The sequence below is a fragment of the Anomalospiza imberbis genome, unplaced genomic scaffold (assembly GCF_031753505.1).
Source record: "Anomalospiza imberbis isolate Cuckoo-Finch-1a 21T00152 unplaced genomic scaffold, ASM3175350v1 scaffold_44, whole genome shotgun sequence".
NCBI lineage: Eukaryota > Metazoa > Chordata > Aves > Passeriformes > Viduidae > Anomalospiza > Anomalospiza imberbis.
In genome coordinates this window covers 848383-864525 of record NW_027100049.1, presented here as the reverse complement: position 1 = coordinate 864525, position 16143 = coordinate 848383, and the positions used below count along the sequence as shown (strand labels likewise).

The 16143-nt window shown below is 53.5% G+C and overlaps 1 protein-coding gene across 4 annotated transcripts in view; it reads left to right on the top strand.

The window, feature by feature from the left end:
• The window catches only part of LOC137466802 (zinc finger protein 271-like), a 678770-nt gene that overhangs the window by 192249 nt on the left and 470378 nt on the right, over window positions 1–16143 (top strand). The window contains exons 3-4 of one of the 4 annotated variants that reach the window (XM_068178458.1): window positions 5507–6339; window positions 13914–13922. In XM_068178458.1, coding sequence (XP_068034559.1) covers window positions 5507–6339; window positions 13914–13922 — 842 coding nt within the window. Of the gene's footprint in view, window positions 1–5444; window positions 6340–13913; window positions 13923–16143 lie in introns of all 4 variants that reach the window. The other 3 variants (XM_068178460.1, XM_068178461.1, XM_068178459.1) reach the window with 3 other exon arrangements.

Here is a 16143-nt window from a genome sequence, read left to right as displayed (position 1 = left end):
CCCTGTCCCTGTCACCCCAGGCCATTCCCTAGGGGTCTCCATCACTCTCACCCCATGGAATGTCTGGGGGGTCTCCCTCCCTCTCACCCTGTGCCAGGAGTTGCTCAGGGCAGTCTCTGTCCCTCTCAGTCCAGGGAATTGTCAGGGGTCTTTGTCCCCTTGCCCTGGGGGATGCTCGGGGGGTCTCCATCCCACTGGCCTCAGGGAATGCTTGTGCAGGGCTGGGGACCAGGGGCTCTGTGTCCCTCTCACCTCTGAGGGTGCTCAGGGTGGGAAGGGCTCTCCGACCTTCTCATCCCTGGGGTGGCGGGGGGATCTCTGCCCATCTCAGCCCTGGTGTGACCCTGCCCAAATGTCATCGGGGTCAGAGAGACAGAGACACCCCCAAACGCCCAGAAAGGCTGAACCTGGGATTTGATTTGGGATGAGGATTTAGGAAGAGGGTGGAATTGGGGCTGGGGTTGAAGTTGGGACCGATATTTGGATTAGAGCTGGGATTGGGGTTAAGGTTAGACATGGGATTGGCTTTAGGGCTGGGGTTGGGATTGGGTCTGAGGCTAGATAAGTCTGGCTCTGGGATGAGATTAAATACAGAACTGTGAGGGTGTCTAAACGTGGAGTGAGATTGAGACCAGGATCAGGGTCAGGTTTGGGACTGAGCGCACGCAGAGCGGGACAGGGGAGATGTCACTGCAGGATGTCCCTGGAATCGTCCCAGCCCTCCTCAGGCACCTCCAAACATGGGGGGCAGCTGGGTTCTCCAAGATCCAGGTGCTCCCACGCTGCCCCTCAATACCAGGCGAGCATTCCCTGAGGGCAGCCCTGAATGTGACCCTTGGGGCTCTGGGATCAGCCTTCACATCCCTGTGGGAGCAGCTGCAGACATGACGAGAGATTTTTCCCCTGCCTCTTTCCTGAGGAAGGGTGAAGCCCAGCTGTCCTTTCCTTCTGGTGCCTTCTACTCTCCTCAGCTGAGGATGTCAAACTCCCCACGAGCAGGAAAGTCCCTATTCCCTGTTTCTTTGTGACTGCTGCGTGGAACATCCATTCAGAATGAAGAACGTTCTGACAGCCCTGCTGAATGACAGCGGGAGGAGATTTGTGAGAAAGGGAGGAAATTGTATTTTGATTGGAAATACAAGTCACAAAATTATTTCTTTCCATCCCATTCCTTTTCAGTCAGTTGCAGTTCTGTTTTCAGAGTGCCACCTTCTCAGTGTTTGTGTCCTCTTTTCTCTCCTGCCTCTCTTTGCCTGCTCTGTGTCTCTCTCAGTGTCTCCCTTGATCCAGGGCAGCTCCCACCAAAGACCCTGCCCTGATTTCATTCCTAATCCATGAGCTACAACAACTATGGATGAAGTTATGAAGGCTGGCAGTGAAATGTCACTGTAGGATCTTGCTCCACTTGGCTTCTGGCTCCTTGTTAAGAGCTTTGCCTTCAAGGGCAGGAACATCTTTTCCTGGCTGGAAACTGGAATTTCAGCCCCTGGGAGTGTTGCCGTGGATCCCAGAGGGGCATTCCCGAGGCTCCCAGGGTGCTGCTCCTGCAGTGGCTCCCAAAGAGCCGTGTCACATCAGGGAGAATCTCAAAATCTTGGTTATCTCAGGGGTCTTTTATAGTCCTCTGTGGAAGGGGGGGGTGGGGAGAAGACAATGAATGTCCATTGAAGCCACCAAAGGGGAACAGGTCATGTTATCAGCAGTGAGCGAGAGCCATTGTCTTCTTGGTCCATCGACCACACCTGGGCAAACATCTCACATTGATCAGGCCAGCCCTCCTCCCTGTGGTAGGGGTCTGAGTCTCAGTCTTTGGGAGGGGCTTCAATCTCTGTCCGTCACAGTGGTCATGAGGCAGATGAGGGGTCTTCCGTGGGAGATCACCAGAGTTACCCCAGAAAGTTCATTTGGCCAAGAGGTGGGAAAATTCATGGGTTGAGCAGGTATTGTGAAGCAGGTGTAAGCACGTACAACAAGCCACTCTTTGCCAGGCCCTGCTCAAAGCAGTGGTCCGTGGTGGCACAGCAAATACACCTGCAAAAATAATCATCCACCTCTCCAAGCCAGAACTCCGATCGGGGTTTCCAGGATCTCAGTCTCTGCCATTGTGGCAAACGTGAGGCAAAAATGAGGGGAACTTGGGACCGTCTCTTACACAGGGGCGTGCATGTCCTTTGAAGGGGAACGATCCCCACATGCGTCCAGCACGGCAATAAACACACAGTCTCTACAGCTCCGTACGGGATTTGTGGGGATCGATTTTTCATCCATGTTTCAGCAGCAGAGCTAGCAGACTAAACAGCGTATTTTACCTAGGCTGGCAAGCTACTAATGATTCAAAGCAGCACATTTCACCTAAATACACATGGATTTCTACCCTGTTAAATTTACCCTGTAAAATACCCTGTTTCAACTCCCGAGCACCCCCTGGGCTGAGAGGGAGAGAGACTCCCTTGAGCACTCCCCTGGCACAGGGGTGAGAGGTAGGGAGACTCTCCCAGGCATTCCCTGAGGTGAGAACGATGGAGAGATGGAGACCCCCTAGGGAATGGCCTGGGGTGAGAGGGACAGGGACACCCCTTGGGGAATGGCCTGGGGTGACAGGGACAGGGACAACCCCCCAAGCCCCTCCCAAGCATCTGCCAGGACAAGAGGCACAGAGACACCTCAAGCATCCCCTGGGCACTGGACAAAACAAACTCGGCAGAAATCAAACTTCACCCTACATAAAATGCCTTGAGGAATATTTGCTCTTCCCACATGTCACTTGTGATGGAAACGCAAACAAATCCCAAACATGAATAAACTGACAATAGTAGCAATAATGTGGCAATTCCAAATTTCATCGTTTCCTGCACAGCTTCAGCTCTGCTGCTGGCAGGTTCTGATAAAAGTGAAAATTTGGCCCAATACAGATTATTAAAAGGAAGGGAAAGCTCTGTGTAGCTGTCACAATGGTGACAGGGATGAAGAAAAAAATTATTCTCACATTTGGCAAAGCCCACAAGCCTGTGAATTTGGGAGTTATTTGGGAATTTAGCTACTTGAGCTGGGTTTCTTCTAGTGAAACATAAACTTTAAGGGATTTAGAGATTTTAGAGGAGCTAAGATTTTAGTTAGAGATAAGCCTTACTAGAGTTAATTAAAACAAATGAGTAGGCCTTGATGAAGTTAAGAGTTAGTAGTTAACTAATAATTGATTGCTTGTCAACACAATGTTTAGTTAGCTGGGTTTATAATGAAGAATATAGAAACTGACAAATAGCTTTTAGGAACATAAGACAGTTGTGGGCCTCCTCTGTTCTGAAACAAATTGAAGACAGGGAATGGGAGCTCTACCAAGGTTCATTTGTCCTATTTGCATTGAAAAGGTAGAAAGGTCAGAATGAGGAAGACTTCATTTACTTCCTCATTTTGGGACCCCTCCCCATGAAAGGGACCACCTACCTTTTTCAAGGAACAAACTACACATGCTTAATAGCTTTTGAAATTATTAGTATACAAAGTGAGGAATGGGATGCACCAAAATTATGAATATGTATTTGCATTTTGGGTATTCAATACTTGTATGGATAAAAGGACTCTCTAATCATTTGAAAGGCGCAGTGTGTATTTGGGAGCTATCCCGCACGCTGCCTGGCATCATAATAAACATACACATTCTTACTTTAAATTGTTAGATAGTTTCTGTCCGTCACAGTTGGATATCAGTACTACATGAATATCCATATTTCTTTAATAAATCACTAGGACTTTTGGCAGCCTTGTGTTCCTCACCTTGTGGTGAATGATCCTTATCAGTCTTGCTGGTATCATTTGCTCCCTTTCCTCCAGTGATTTTAACAAACTTTTCTAGGAAGGACAACAAAATATTTTCTTTACACTGGCCACCCACAACAGCCATTTTCCTCATAAGTTCTCCCAAAAGTCACACAGAAGAAGCTGCCGCCAGGTGTCCAAGAGTTCCTCCAGAAAGAGCCAGAACCTCCTGAGAGGAGGGAACCATGCTCTTGTCAAAGGCACTCGGGGTCAGACAACAGTGCCCTGAACTCACTGCACCAAAATAATGTCTCAATCTGGTTAATAAAATTGTTAGAGAGATGCCTCTGCCCCAATTAAGATGCTAACGAGACCAAATCCCAAGTGGATTTTATTGAACAGTAAATACGAGGTAGAGAGAGAGATGGAAAGAAAGAGAAAAGGGGGGAGAGCAAGGGAGTGACAGGGACAGAGACCTCCCCTGAGGTGAGGCAAGTGTGACATTGTCCCCTGTGTGCGTGGCCTTCCCACGGTGGGGGTTTTACACCTGAGCCAGTTTGGGAAAGGGGGGTGGTGTTCATCCCCCACCCCGAGCAGGGATTGCCTCACTGTTTCAGGGTGCAATGTAAGATGTAACCCAAAGTATGTTTTCAGTCACCATCTTCATAAACTGTGATAAACAGGTGGGGCAGTGTTCTTTATCTCTTCCATGACTCAGCCCTGATAACGCCCTCCAGGGGCTATCTTCTGTTAATGGGCCATTGAGTGCCACTGCAGGACTGATAAAATTACATCATCCCATTGTGGGATGCTCCGCCCAGGGGGAGGAACCAAGCATTCCTACCTGGATATAATCTCACCCTTGCAACACCAGGACCACCTTGCCTACTGGATTCCCAGAGGACAATAGCCCCATAACCACCACTGGACCTTCAGAACAAGACCCATCAGGTGATCCCTTCTGCTGGATCACTGCTTTGACAGAATCACGATCATCACTCCAACAGGAGTGCAGCCACCATTTCATCAGACAGCTACCACCACCCTGACCAACGGGGTGTCAGGTTAAATCCTGACTCTGTCAGATTAAGCCAGTGTATCTGTATCATTGCCTTGATATTGATTTTTTTTTTAAATTAAATTGTAATTCTGGCTTAGACTCTCCTCCTGGTTTGCCTTCAAACCAGTACAAAACTCATTGTGCTCATCCCTTGTTTTCCTCCCAAAACAGAATTTTCCTTCTCCAAACCATTGCAAAATGGAGGAGAAGGCTGCGAGGAAGGGGAAGGAGCCCCTGGAAACCCAGGCAGGTGAGGAGGAAGTCACTGCCCCTTTCGCCCTCTCTCCTGCTCTATCTCCCAGCACAGCACAGCCCCCGACTACAGGACAACCTCTCTGCCAACGCCGTCCTGCCGGGGATGCACTGGGGGGATCTCCTTCCCCTTCCCTATGGCACGAAGGCAAATCCCATCCTCTCCTTGTCCTTCCTCCCCCAGACAAGGAGCTGAGGATGGAGACCAGGAAGGACAAATCCCCATGGCAGAACCTCGTGTCAGAGGCCGTTTTGAGCAGCTCCATGACGCAGGAATCCAATGGGGAGGAAAAGCCCTGGAGATCCCACAGGAGGAGGGGCTGCAAACCCAGCCCAGGGTGCTCTGAGGAGGAAAGACCCACCCTGTGCCAGAAAGGTGGACATAGCTTCAGCCAGATCTTGGAGCTGGTGGTCCATGATAAGCTTCAGGATGGGGAGAAGCCCTACAAGTGCTTGCAGTGTGGGAAGAGCTTCAGGAAGAGCAACAGCCTGATCTGCCACCAGATGATCCACACCGGGGAATGGCCCTATGAGTGTGGGGAGTGTGGGAAGGGCTTCAGCTACAGATCCAACCTCATCATCCATCAACGCATCCACATTGGGGAGAGGCCCTACGAGTGTGGGCAATGTGGGAAGAGTTTCAGCCTAAGGTCCCACTTGATCCGCCACCAGAGGATCCACACCGGGGAAAGGCCATACAAATGTGGGGAATGTGGGAAGGGCTTCAGCTGCAGCTCTGCCCTTGTCATCCACCAACACATCCACAGTGGGGAGAGGCCCTACGAGTGTGGGGAATGTGGGAAGAGCTTTAGCTTAAGGTCCCACTTGATCCGCCACCAGAGGATCCACACTGGAGAAAGGCCATACAAATGTGGGGAATGTGGGAAGAGCTTCAGCCGAAGGTCCCACTTGATCAGCCACCAGGGGATCCACACTGGAGAAAGGCCATACAAATGTGGGGAATGTGGGAAGGGCTTCAGCCAGAAGTCCCAACTGATCATCCACCAAATGATCCACACTGGGGAGAGGCCCTACGAATGTCCCAACTGTCAGAAGAGCTTTCAGACCAGATCCATTCTTCTCAAGCACCAGCGGATTCACACCGGGGAGAGGCCCTTCCGCTGCCCCCACTGCAGGAAGGGCTTCAAGCAAAACTCCCATCTCATCAGGCACCAGCACATCCACACCAGGGAGAGGCCCTACAAGTGTCCCCAGTGTGGGAAGAACTTCTCCAGGAGCTCTCACTTGACCAGACACCAACGGAGGCACCAGTAAGGGAAGCCCTGCAAATGCCCTAGCTGCAGGAAGAGCTTCATGCACTGCTCCAGCTTCATCCCCCATGGGAGAACCCATGTTGGGAAGAGCTCTGGTGATCCATGTTCCCTGTGATCCATGCTGGGAAGAGATCTTTCCCTTTTCCTGCCCCTGCCAATGACATGGTGTGGGATCAAAGAACATGAGGGTCTGGCCATGGCCCTGTCATTACATTCACTCCCACCACAGGTCATTGCCAGGGGCAGGAAAGGGACTCTCTCTCTCTCTTTGTGTCCCTGAGGAGAAGGGTGTCCTTTCCAGGCAGGAGGAAATACATGGCCAGGAAGAGCCAGTCAGTTGTGATGTAGTTTTCCCTGTAAATAATTTTTCTTATCCCTTCTGTTATCAGTATTATTTCTGGTTCTGTTTGTTCCTTGTCTCGTTGCTGTTCCCAGTAAATTGTTCTCCTCCCAGCCCGGGATCTTTGCCTTTTGTGCTTTCCATTGGAGGCAGGAGGGCAGCAGCTGAGTCAGGGCAGGCTGAGGTTGGATCTCAGGAAAAGGTTTTTGCCCAGGGGCTGCTGGGGCACTGCCCAGGCTCCCCAGGGAAGGGTCACAGCTCCAGGGCTCTCTGAGCTCCAGCAGTGTTTGGACACCGCTGCCAGGCCCAGGCTGGCATTGTTGGGGTGTCCTGTGCAGGGCCAGCAGTTGGACTCGAGGATCCTGATGGGTCCCTCCCAGCTCAGCCAGTTCTGTGGTTCTGGGATCCCATGGCCCTGGGGATGGGACTGCCAATGGTTGCCATGGCAACGGGCTCTGGCTCCAGGCCTGAGCTGGTGTCCATGGCAACCACCCCAGGCATGGGGTCTCCATGGAGCTGCCCAAGGACTGACCATAGCAACAGGGGCTGGTGATGGTTGCCATGGAAACAGAGTATAGCAACAGGGGGTGGTGATGGTTGCCAGGGAAACTGACCATAGCAACAGGGGCTCGTGATGGTTGCCATGGAAACTGACCATAGCAACAGGGCTTCCTGGTGATGGTTGCCTGCTAAGGATCAGATTTGTCACAGGCACTCAGAGGGGTTCCATGTGGACTTTCCAAGAATCTCCAGGATCCTCAAGAGCTGGAATGTCACAGGCAGAGACAGGGGCTCCATGGAGACCTCCCAGGGGTTTCTGGGGATGGTAAAGAGCCGTGTGGTCAGAGGCAGTCACAGCCATCCCATGGTGACATCCCAGGGGTCATTTGGCTGCAAAGGCACTGATCTGTCACAGGCACTCACGGGGGCTCCACAGTGACATCCCAGGAGTCCCCAGGCTGCCAAAGAGCCGGGATGTCACGGGCACTCACAGGGGTTCCTGTCATGGGCAGAGTGGGAGCTTCAGGCAAAAGCTTTATTTCCTTACTGGAGAAACTCCTGCTGAGTCATGAGGTGGAGAAATGACCCCCAACAGCCACCATAGATCCTCAAACCCCTGCAGGACCCCCAGACTTCTAGAATTCCTTCTAATAGAAGAGACTGGCAGCGGCTGGATCCCATCCTGACCCTGCAGATTGGACAGGTGGAATTGAACCTTAATGCAATTTGTCCCAAACGATTAACAATGGATTACCATATAAATCTGTATAAATACAGCTATGATTGATTCTGATCATTATTAGATAAAACGGTCCATTTACAACACAGAATAAAATTTAAAAAATAGTTATTTACTCCTCAATATAGGAGCTATACCAATTATAGACTATTCTGCTCTAGGAAGCAATTTTGACGTCACCAGGGCCTTGCTGGAGTGGTTTGAGCCCACCGCAGGCAGAGCCTCCTGCTCCAGCAGGAACTGCCTTTCCTGTGCCAGGAGCAGGGCAGGTCCAGCTGCAGGAAAAGCCCCAGGCCAGCCCCAGCACAGGGAAGGCCTCAGGCACAAGGGCAGAGTGCTGTGCTGGGAGCTGTGCCAGGGAGAGCCTGAGGCACCAAAGGCGCCTTGGCAGCAGCAGCTGCTTGCAGGGCATGACCAGAAGCCTCCCTTGGCAAGCCGGCCTGGTGGCCACCACTGCAATGTCACTGTTGAGCAAGAAATGTTACAGGCTCATCAGGAGGCTGATTGGCATCATGTGCCATATGTTTGGAACTGCTCCTTTTTATATGCTGTTCCGATCCAGGTAGATAAAATCCCAGTGACACATATCAGAGGTTTGTTAGGGAAGACAGTGTGGATCAATTCTGCCTCGAGTACAGACAAACCCATTTGTGGGATTGTCTTTGCTCAGGGACCAGGTTGTACATGGTGAATAATGCAGAAATATGGAAGAACAGGATGTGTACCTCAGGGAGATCTCATACGCAAATATCACTGTTTGCTGGATGTTACTGCCACTGTCTTTGCGTTAAACCACACAGACATGAGACAGAAGGAAATGTGTGTCGAAGGTTTGTGCAAGTGATATAGAAGGAAATGTGTGTCAAAGGTTTGAGCAAGTGAGATGGAAGGAAATGTGTCTGAGTAAGTGAAAGATGGAAGTTTTTACTTGATGAAGTTTTTACATGATGTTTGGTAGTTATGTTGATGATTCAGAGATAAGGGGTGGAATGTCCTAGGGTGACGTTATGGTGCTTGCATCCCCAATCATGTGTTCTGTTTATGCTTGATGCTATGTTCTGTGCCTTCAGGACTGGCTCCGAAAAGTGAAGGTTTGTTTTGTCTTGTTACCAGCCGGCTCACCTCTCCCCAGAGTCTGTGTCTAGGAGAGGTTAGGGCTTGCTTGCTTTCTTGCTTGCTTGCTGGCTTGCTTGCTTTCACTTTGCTCTTGCTCCTGCTTTTTGCTTTTGCCCTTGCTTTTGCTTATTAGTTAGTTTAGCTAGGCAGTCCAGTTTTTTCCCTGGACTGTTTTTTTTCTTTCCCTTTCCTGAATACCATTTGAACCTGCTCAGGATTGGGACCTGGGAAACACCAAGAAACACCGAGAGCCAGCATTTTGTGACCTGCAGCAGCCATCCCCAGTGCCGGAGACCGATAACTGGGCAACCACTCCCAGGAGAGACTTTCTGAATTTGTCACCTCTTCAGAGCATAGAAAGACTTTTTGTCATCTGGTGTTGTTCATTTTTTGTGCTTGGGAATGCTTTGCCTGCTCAATAAAAAGGTTGTTTCCACTACTCTCTGGGGAAATTCTTCCCGAGCCAGGTGAGCAAGGGCCCGTGGGGGTTTGCTTTCTGGGGGCTCCTTCTGAAGGTTTTCTCCCAAATTTGCCCAAAACCAGGACACATTACTACATAAGCAGGCTGTTCTTTGGTGAGATCCAGCAGGGCCCTGTTCAGCCTGTGCTCAGCAAACTGACTGGCCATGAGCCACTGGTGGATGTACCTCACCATGGCAGGCACCTGGAGAAGGCACGGGGAGACTTGGAAAGCTGCCAGAGGGAGGAATGTCCCCAGCTTCCCCGGAGAAGTGCTTCCCTTGCCACCACACTGCCATGGCCTCAAAGGCTTCCAGTGACCAGTAGGCATGGCTTGGGAGGCCAAGCAATTCCTGGGAGGATGAAATCCTGGCCACAGGCTGCTTACTTGCTTTGGATTGGAAAACCCCTCCTCTACGAGCATATCCAGCAGGGCAGCACAGGTCTTGGTTTTGAAGATGTGCGAATATGCTCTGAGCCCTGTGCCTGTGGTGCTGGTCTCTTCCTCCCGAATCCTCTTGATGAATTTGCAAACCAGCTGTAGGAGAAGGGCAGGAAGCCAGGGATGTTCCACGGAATGCTCCAAGCGCGGTGCTCGGCTGAGCGGTGACAGCAGGCCCAGCCCAGCTGGGGATGGCTGCAGGTACCTGCGCTCTTCTGTGGAAGAGGCCATGGGTGTGTTCCTGCTCTTGTGTGTGGTGCACAGATGCACCTGGCAAAGAGCAAGCGCAGCCTGAAGGGGCTGCGGGAGAGGCCGGAGAACACAGCCCAGCCCTGCGCTCCCCAGGCAGGGACAGCCCTGGAATGCCCCAGGGGATGGAGCACGGCTGTGGGGTGTCTGCCTGGCCCCTATTCCGTCCTGTCCATGGGCAAGTGCCCAGGGGATGGGCTGGGATGGGCTGGGATTGGATGGGATGCCATGGGATGGGATGTGGCCAAGCTGGCTGCAGCCACCAGCCCAGCAGCCCAGCTCTGCCACTCACCCTCCTGCTGAGGCTTGAACTGCACCACCTCTTCAGTCTCCTGTGCAGGGCCAGCTCCAGGGCCTTCTTCCTCTTCCTCCACCCAGGACAGCTGGGGCACTCTCGGGGGTCTCTGCTCCATGTCAGTGATTGGATTTGTGGCTACTTGCAGGAGAGATGCCTCGGAAAAGCTCCGAGTCAGCAAGGCCTGCAGTCGTGCCTGGAAGGCACCTTCAAGAGAGAAGCCTCAGGAAGGCTACAGGACAGCAAGTCCTGCACTCTGGTCTCGAGGGCTCCTGCCACAAGGACAGGAGACTCCTGTCAAGGATTGTGGTCTGGCCTCAAGAGCACCGGTGGCAGGGATGGAAGATGCCTTCAGGGCAGCAAGTCCCAAGGTCTGCCCTCGTGGACACCTGCAGGAAAGAAGCCTCGGGAAGGCCACGGGTCACCAAGTCCTGTGGTCAGGCCTCGAGGTCACCTGCAGGAGTAATGCCTCGGAAAAGCTCCGGGTCAGACACGAACAAGTGCGCTGTGCGGGGGCTCCTCACGGCACCGCTCTGTCCCGTCCTGTCCCGTCGCATGCTCCGAGCACTGTGGCGTGGCCTTGTCACCGCCAGCTCCTATGTCACCCCGTGTCACAAAGGGCCCTTGGACACGCTGTCCCGTTCCATGCCACGGTGACTGTGCTGCCCCGTGTCACAAAGGGCCCCTGCACACACTGCCCCCTGCCCTGGGGCCGCCCCCAGCCCACCCAAAGTGGATCAGGTTGGAAGGAATCCCTCACCCCAAGTGTCTAAGACAGCCCGACAGGATCTTTAGGAACGGCTCAAACCATCAGCAAACGCTGCCCTGCTCTGCAGGCTCAGGGCAGCAGAAGGAGCCCCCAGGGCTGCCAACGCAGCCGTGCTGGGAAGGGCACGGGGCCTTCACAGAAGCTGGCACGGCCTCCTTGGGACACGTCCCGGCTGGTGGCCATCCTAAACCCGCGGGTGTGACACAGACAAGGAACGTGTGGGCCAGGGCAGGAATGCTGCTCTGACCCCTGGGTCCCGGAGAGCGCTGACATCAGCAGGTGTGGCAGGGTCCCTGCCCAAGCAGACCTGCCACCCCCGAGCCCTGGCAGCACCGGTGCCCGTCTCCTGCCCCAGAGACCTGTGCCCGTGGGGGGCTCCTGTGCCAGAGGGAGCCAAAGCCCACGTGCATTGGGGGCTGCGCTCCTGCCTGCAGGGGCTGTTGGCAGGAGCACCTGCAGCAACGCTGGCAACACTTGTTCTCTGTCAGAAGCTCTTACTCCATGCTGAAATTATTTTCTCATTGAAGTAATTTCTTACAGCACAAAAACACCTTAGTGGCGAGGGCACAGAAGAATCTGGCAAGTAAGACTCATCAGTTCAGGAAAGCCTTACTTCCCATTGATCAACTCAAGTAGTTCCAAAAAGTTGCAAACTTCCCAAATTAATTGGGATGGCCTGAGGAGGTGAAGATTTGGAATTTTGCTTCCCATCTCAAAGCAGCAACTCATTTGCCTTAACCTCGTCCACTGAGGGTCACTTTACAGAACATAACACTACACAAAAAAGGGAAAAAACAAGGGCCATTCTTTGGTTTTCTAGGAAGGGATGATCATATCCTAATTCTCTAAAGAAATAAAAGCTCTCAAGAAATGAGAGTCCACTCAGTGGTACAATAGTAGCCCAAAGAAATGAGTAGATGGCAAAAGGGCTAATCCTCCCCCTGGTACAGAGATCTGAGTGGCCAGTAAAGTACAGCTCTCCCCTCTTGTTCCCTGCAGGAGAATCAGGACCATGAAGGGGAAAAGTCACAGATATTCCTTCTGGCCTCCCTAACCAAAGCTGTGCCAAAGCACAGATGCTGCTTCAAACTGACTCAAATTCCAGCCTAGACCTCTCACCTTCCAGACAACTCCTTCTCCGACACCCCACCAGCACCAAGCCCCCCAAACTCCCACACAGAAGCCCTCAACACCCCGCCAGGAGCCCCAGCTGTCCCCATCCCTCTGCAGAGCTTTCCCACCCTCCAGCAGACGCCCTGGTTCCCTGCAGGTGCCGTGGGATGGCACTCAGGAGGATCTGCTCCAAGGCCTTCCCCTGGAGCACGCTCAGGCTGCCAGGCCTATGGATCCTGGATCATCCTTCCCACCGAGCCTTCCTGTGCACGGCTGCTCCATTTGCACCTTTGCGCTCAGCTCGGACTTCTCCACTTCACCAGGAGTGCTGGGAAAGGATGGAGAGCAGCCTGGCAAGCTCTTTCTGCAGCTCCCTCTTTACCCTCGGGGAGGGAGACCATTCCACAGGAAAGCAACTGGTGCCACAAGGAGCGGGTGGCCTCAGGCACCTTTGGGGATGGAACAAGGCCTTGGTTTGACATAAGTAAGCACAAGCAATTCACATGAGTAAACAAGTAATTAGCACAGACATGCCTAAGTACTTAGCAGCAGTTAGCATAACAAAATCCTGGCAGGCCTAACTTGACATGAGAGTGACCTGACAAAAAGCTTTAGACACAGTCTACCAGAAGAACTAAGGGCAAGTGTGGAATCAGCCCTGTGCAGGGAAGCCCTGAGGAAGACTTTGTGCTGCTTTGGGGCATCGAGACCGCTCCTGGCCAGGGCCTGGACATCAGCTTCAAGTATGGGAATCTGACACAATGTATTTCCAACCGCCTGCCTATGGAATCACCTCAGCAGTGTAAAGATGGATGGTGATTTTGATACAACTCCTACATCAACCCACTGAAATTTATATGTGGCAGAGAAACACTTTAGTGGGGTGCAGACCCCTGCCCTCCTGCCAGGTCAATAAAAGGGCTTTTGGCTGACAATGCATTTGTCTGCTGATTTGTTTGAATGAGGGAGACCCCTCAGGACTGCTGTATCCTGAGGGAACACCGTTGGCCTTGGCCTGCAGGCACCTGCACAAGCTTAAAATCAGCTGCCTCAGCTTCCAGGACCTCTCTTGGCCAGCATCCTGACGTGGATGCAGGACTGCTGTGAGGCACTGCTGGGACCCAGCGGGACAGGACCGGCTGTCTCGTGTCCACGTAGCACCCCTCACACAGCCAGGGCCATCCCAAAACCAGACAAACACTCACGTGTCAGCACAGGGGAGCAAGGAGCACTGGGCTCCTCTCAGGGTATCTCAGCTGGGCTCGCTCCACAACACACCCCCACTTTCAGGCCTGCTGATGCCCAGCTGCCAGAAATGCCTACCTTGTTCTCTCCAGGGTGCACAGGGAGAGCCAATGAGCAGGACGCCTTGGGAGGCAAACCTTCCCAGCCTTTTCTGAGGCCAGGGACACACCAAGATCAGCCAAGACTCTCCACGCTGCCTGGCCCACCCAGCCCAGCTCTGTGCTGGCCCTGGGCCACAGCAGCTTCCACCAAGCAAGAGCCACATGCACATTGCCAAGAGTTGAAACACAGCAGACAGGGAAGAGGTGAAAAGTGTGTGTGTAAAGGCCTTTTAATTCACAGCTCTCAGAGAGAGCTCTGGGGCTCACGGCTGGACAGAGACGCTCCTGCTCACGCCTCTGTCCAAAGGGGGGAACACACCCTGCTGCAGGTGCTTGGGTTGGTCTCCACAGGTCCAGGCAGATGCCAAACCTGCTCTTCACAGCCTTCTCCCTTGCCCTGCCCCTCTGCCAAGTGCAACGGGCCTCAGGCAGTGAAAGGACCACAGAGAGCCAAAGGAGGACCCTTGCACCTACATTACTGGGAGCTCCCTGGGAAGCACTTTCCTTGAGAAGCAAGCCCCTTTCCTCCAAAGGCATTTCCCCAAATGTGTAGCTGTCCTGGGGAACATCAACACACTCTTAAGAAAAGCTGGCAAGGCTGAATGACTTCAGGTCCTTTCAGGACAGGCACTCTGGCTGTAGCTCATATTCTCCCAAGTGTGTTTCCAGGTGGAGGTTCAGAGGGGCAGCCCCAGGCCCTCTACAAACACAACCTGCCCGCTGCCTCTTCACCTGCCTCAACTCCTGCCTGTGGTCACTGCAGCAAAACCAGGCTGTTCCAGCCAGAGCCCAGAGCCCAGAGCCCTGTTCCCGCAGGACGCTCTTGCCAGCACCTTCCAGGACTCTCCGCTGTGCATGCAGCACTTTTCATGCCAGCTCTCAACAGGCTTTGGAACGCAGAGCACAACCTGGCTGGCTCTGCCACCAGCACATCCCAAACACAGGGGGAGGAAGAAGCAGCAGGGGTTGTTTTGTGGCCATGCCCAAGAGAAACTGGAAGGGTGCCCTCCCTCTGGTCTCCCTTGGTTGGCTTTCTGACTGGGTCTGAGGCTGGGGCTGCCATTCCTCGGTTGTGGGGACCAGAACCACACCCAGGATCCCAGCACTGTCTGACAGCGCTCCGGGCACTGGCACGGTCACATGTCTGAGTCTCGGGCACCGTGCTGCTGCTTCAGCTGCTCTTAGGCACACCAAAGCTCTCTGTTAAGCCCAGATGGTCTCTGGTTCTGCCCTCTTCCTGATCCTGTGCAGGGATGGAGCACTGCTGTGCTTTCAGGAAGCTATTCTTGAAAACTTGCAGCATTCCAAGCTCCTTTGCCCTCCGTGCATGCTTGCCATGGAATCCCTCACAGCTGGGTTCAGAGCATCCTCAGCTTGGCTCTTCCAAAATCCAGGGGCTCCAGGGTGCTCAGCAAGATCTGTAACTCCACAGTGTTGTGGAACTGGACCTTCAGCACAGGGTCCTTCCCAGCCTGATCTGCCCTCGTTCCTCTGAGTGTGTGCACAAAACACGGCGTGGAAGAGAACGGCAGCAGGGGCCTGTGTGTCCCAGGGCCCCGGATTTGCATCGCTTCAGCTCCACAGAGATGCAGGTAAAGCGAAGAAGCCAAAGTGTTCATTAATGGAAGGCGAAGCAAAGGGATGAGCTGGGAGGGAAGAAAGGGGATGGGCAGGGTCTGAGGGCTGCAGGGAGGGAGCTGTCAACAGGGAGGGAGAAGGCAGGAGCTATGGGAGCTTCCCACAGGCTCAGCTGTGCCAGTCATCAGCTGTGCCTGGAGCTCCAGCTGGTCTCCTCTGGTCTCCAGGTGGTCTCACCTTCCAAGGGATCTGCAGGTCTTAAAGAGACACTGGTTCTTCTGAGCCAGCAGATGAAAGTAGTTCTGCAGCTCTTCCCTCCAACATCACCTGAACAAATATGCTTCTGCAGGAGGGGCTGTTGTTTTCACTCAGGGCTTGAAGGGCTGGAAGAGAGAGGAACAGAGCCTCGGTCAGAGCCTGGATCTGCTGGAATCCAAGGAGACCTTTCTGCCAGGGCCATCCCACCTAGACTGGACACAAGAGGAGAGGAATTTCCCTCCCAGGTCAGGGCTGTGGTGCAACACGTCCCCAGAAGGAGCCTGGAGCAGCCCAAGGCTTTGTGTGGCCAGGCAGGGGCAGGCAGGAGGCAGAGCTGTCAGCAAAGGAAGGGGCCAGCGAGGTGGGCCAGTCGGGGGATGATGACAGCCTGCAGGGACAGAGGCCAGGGCAGGGACACCGCAGGACAGCCTGGGCTGCAGAGGGCACAGGGATGTGCAGCAGCTGCAAGGCCCTGACAGAGCCAACCTGTGCAGCCCTTTGGCCATGGCTGCTGGCCCTGGGCCTGAGGCCACGAGGGGACAAGTGACCCTTGCAGCCCTGGGGCCTCATGGCCTCCTTGTCCCTGCTCAGCAGCC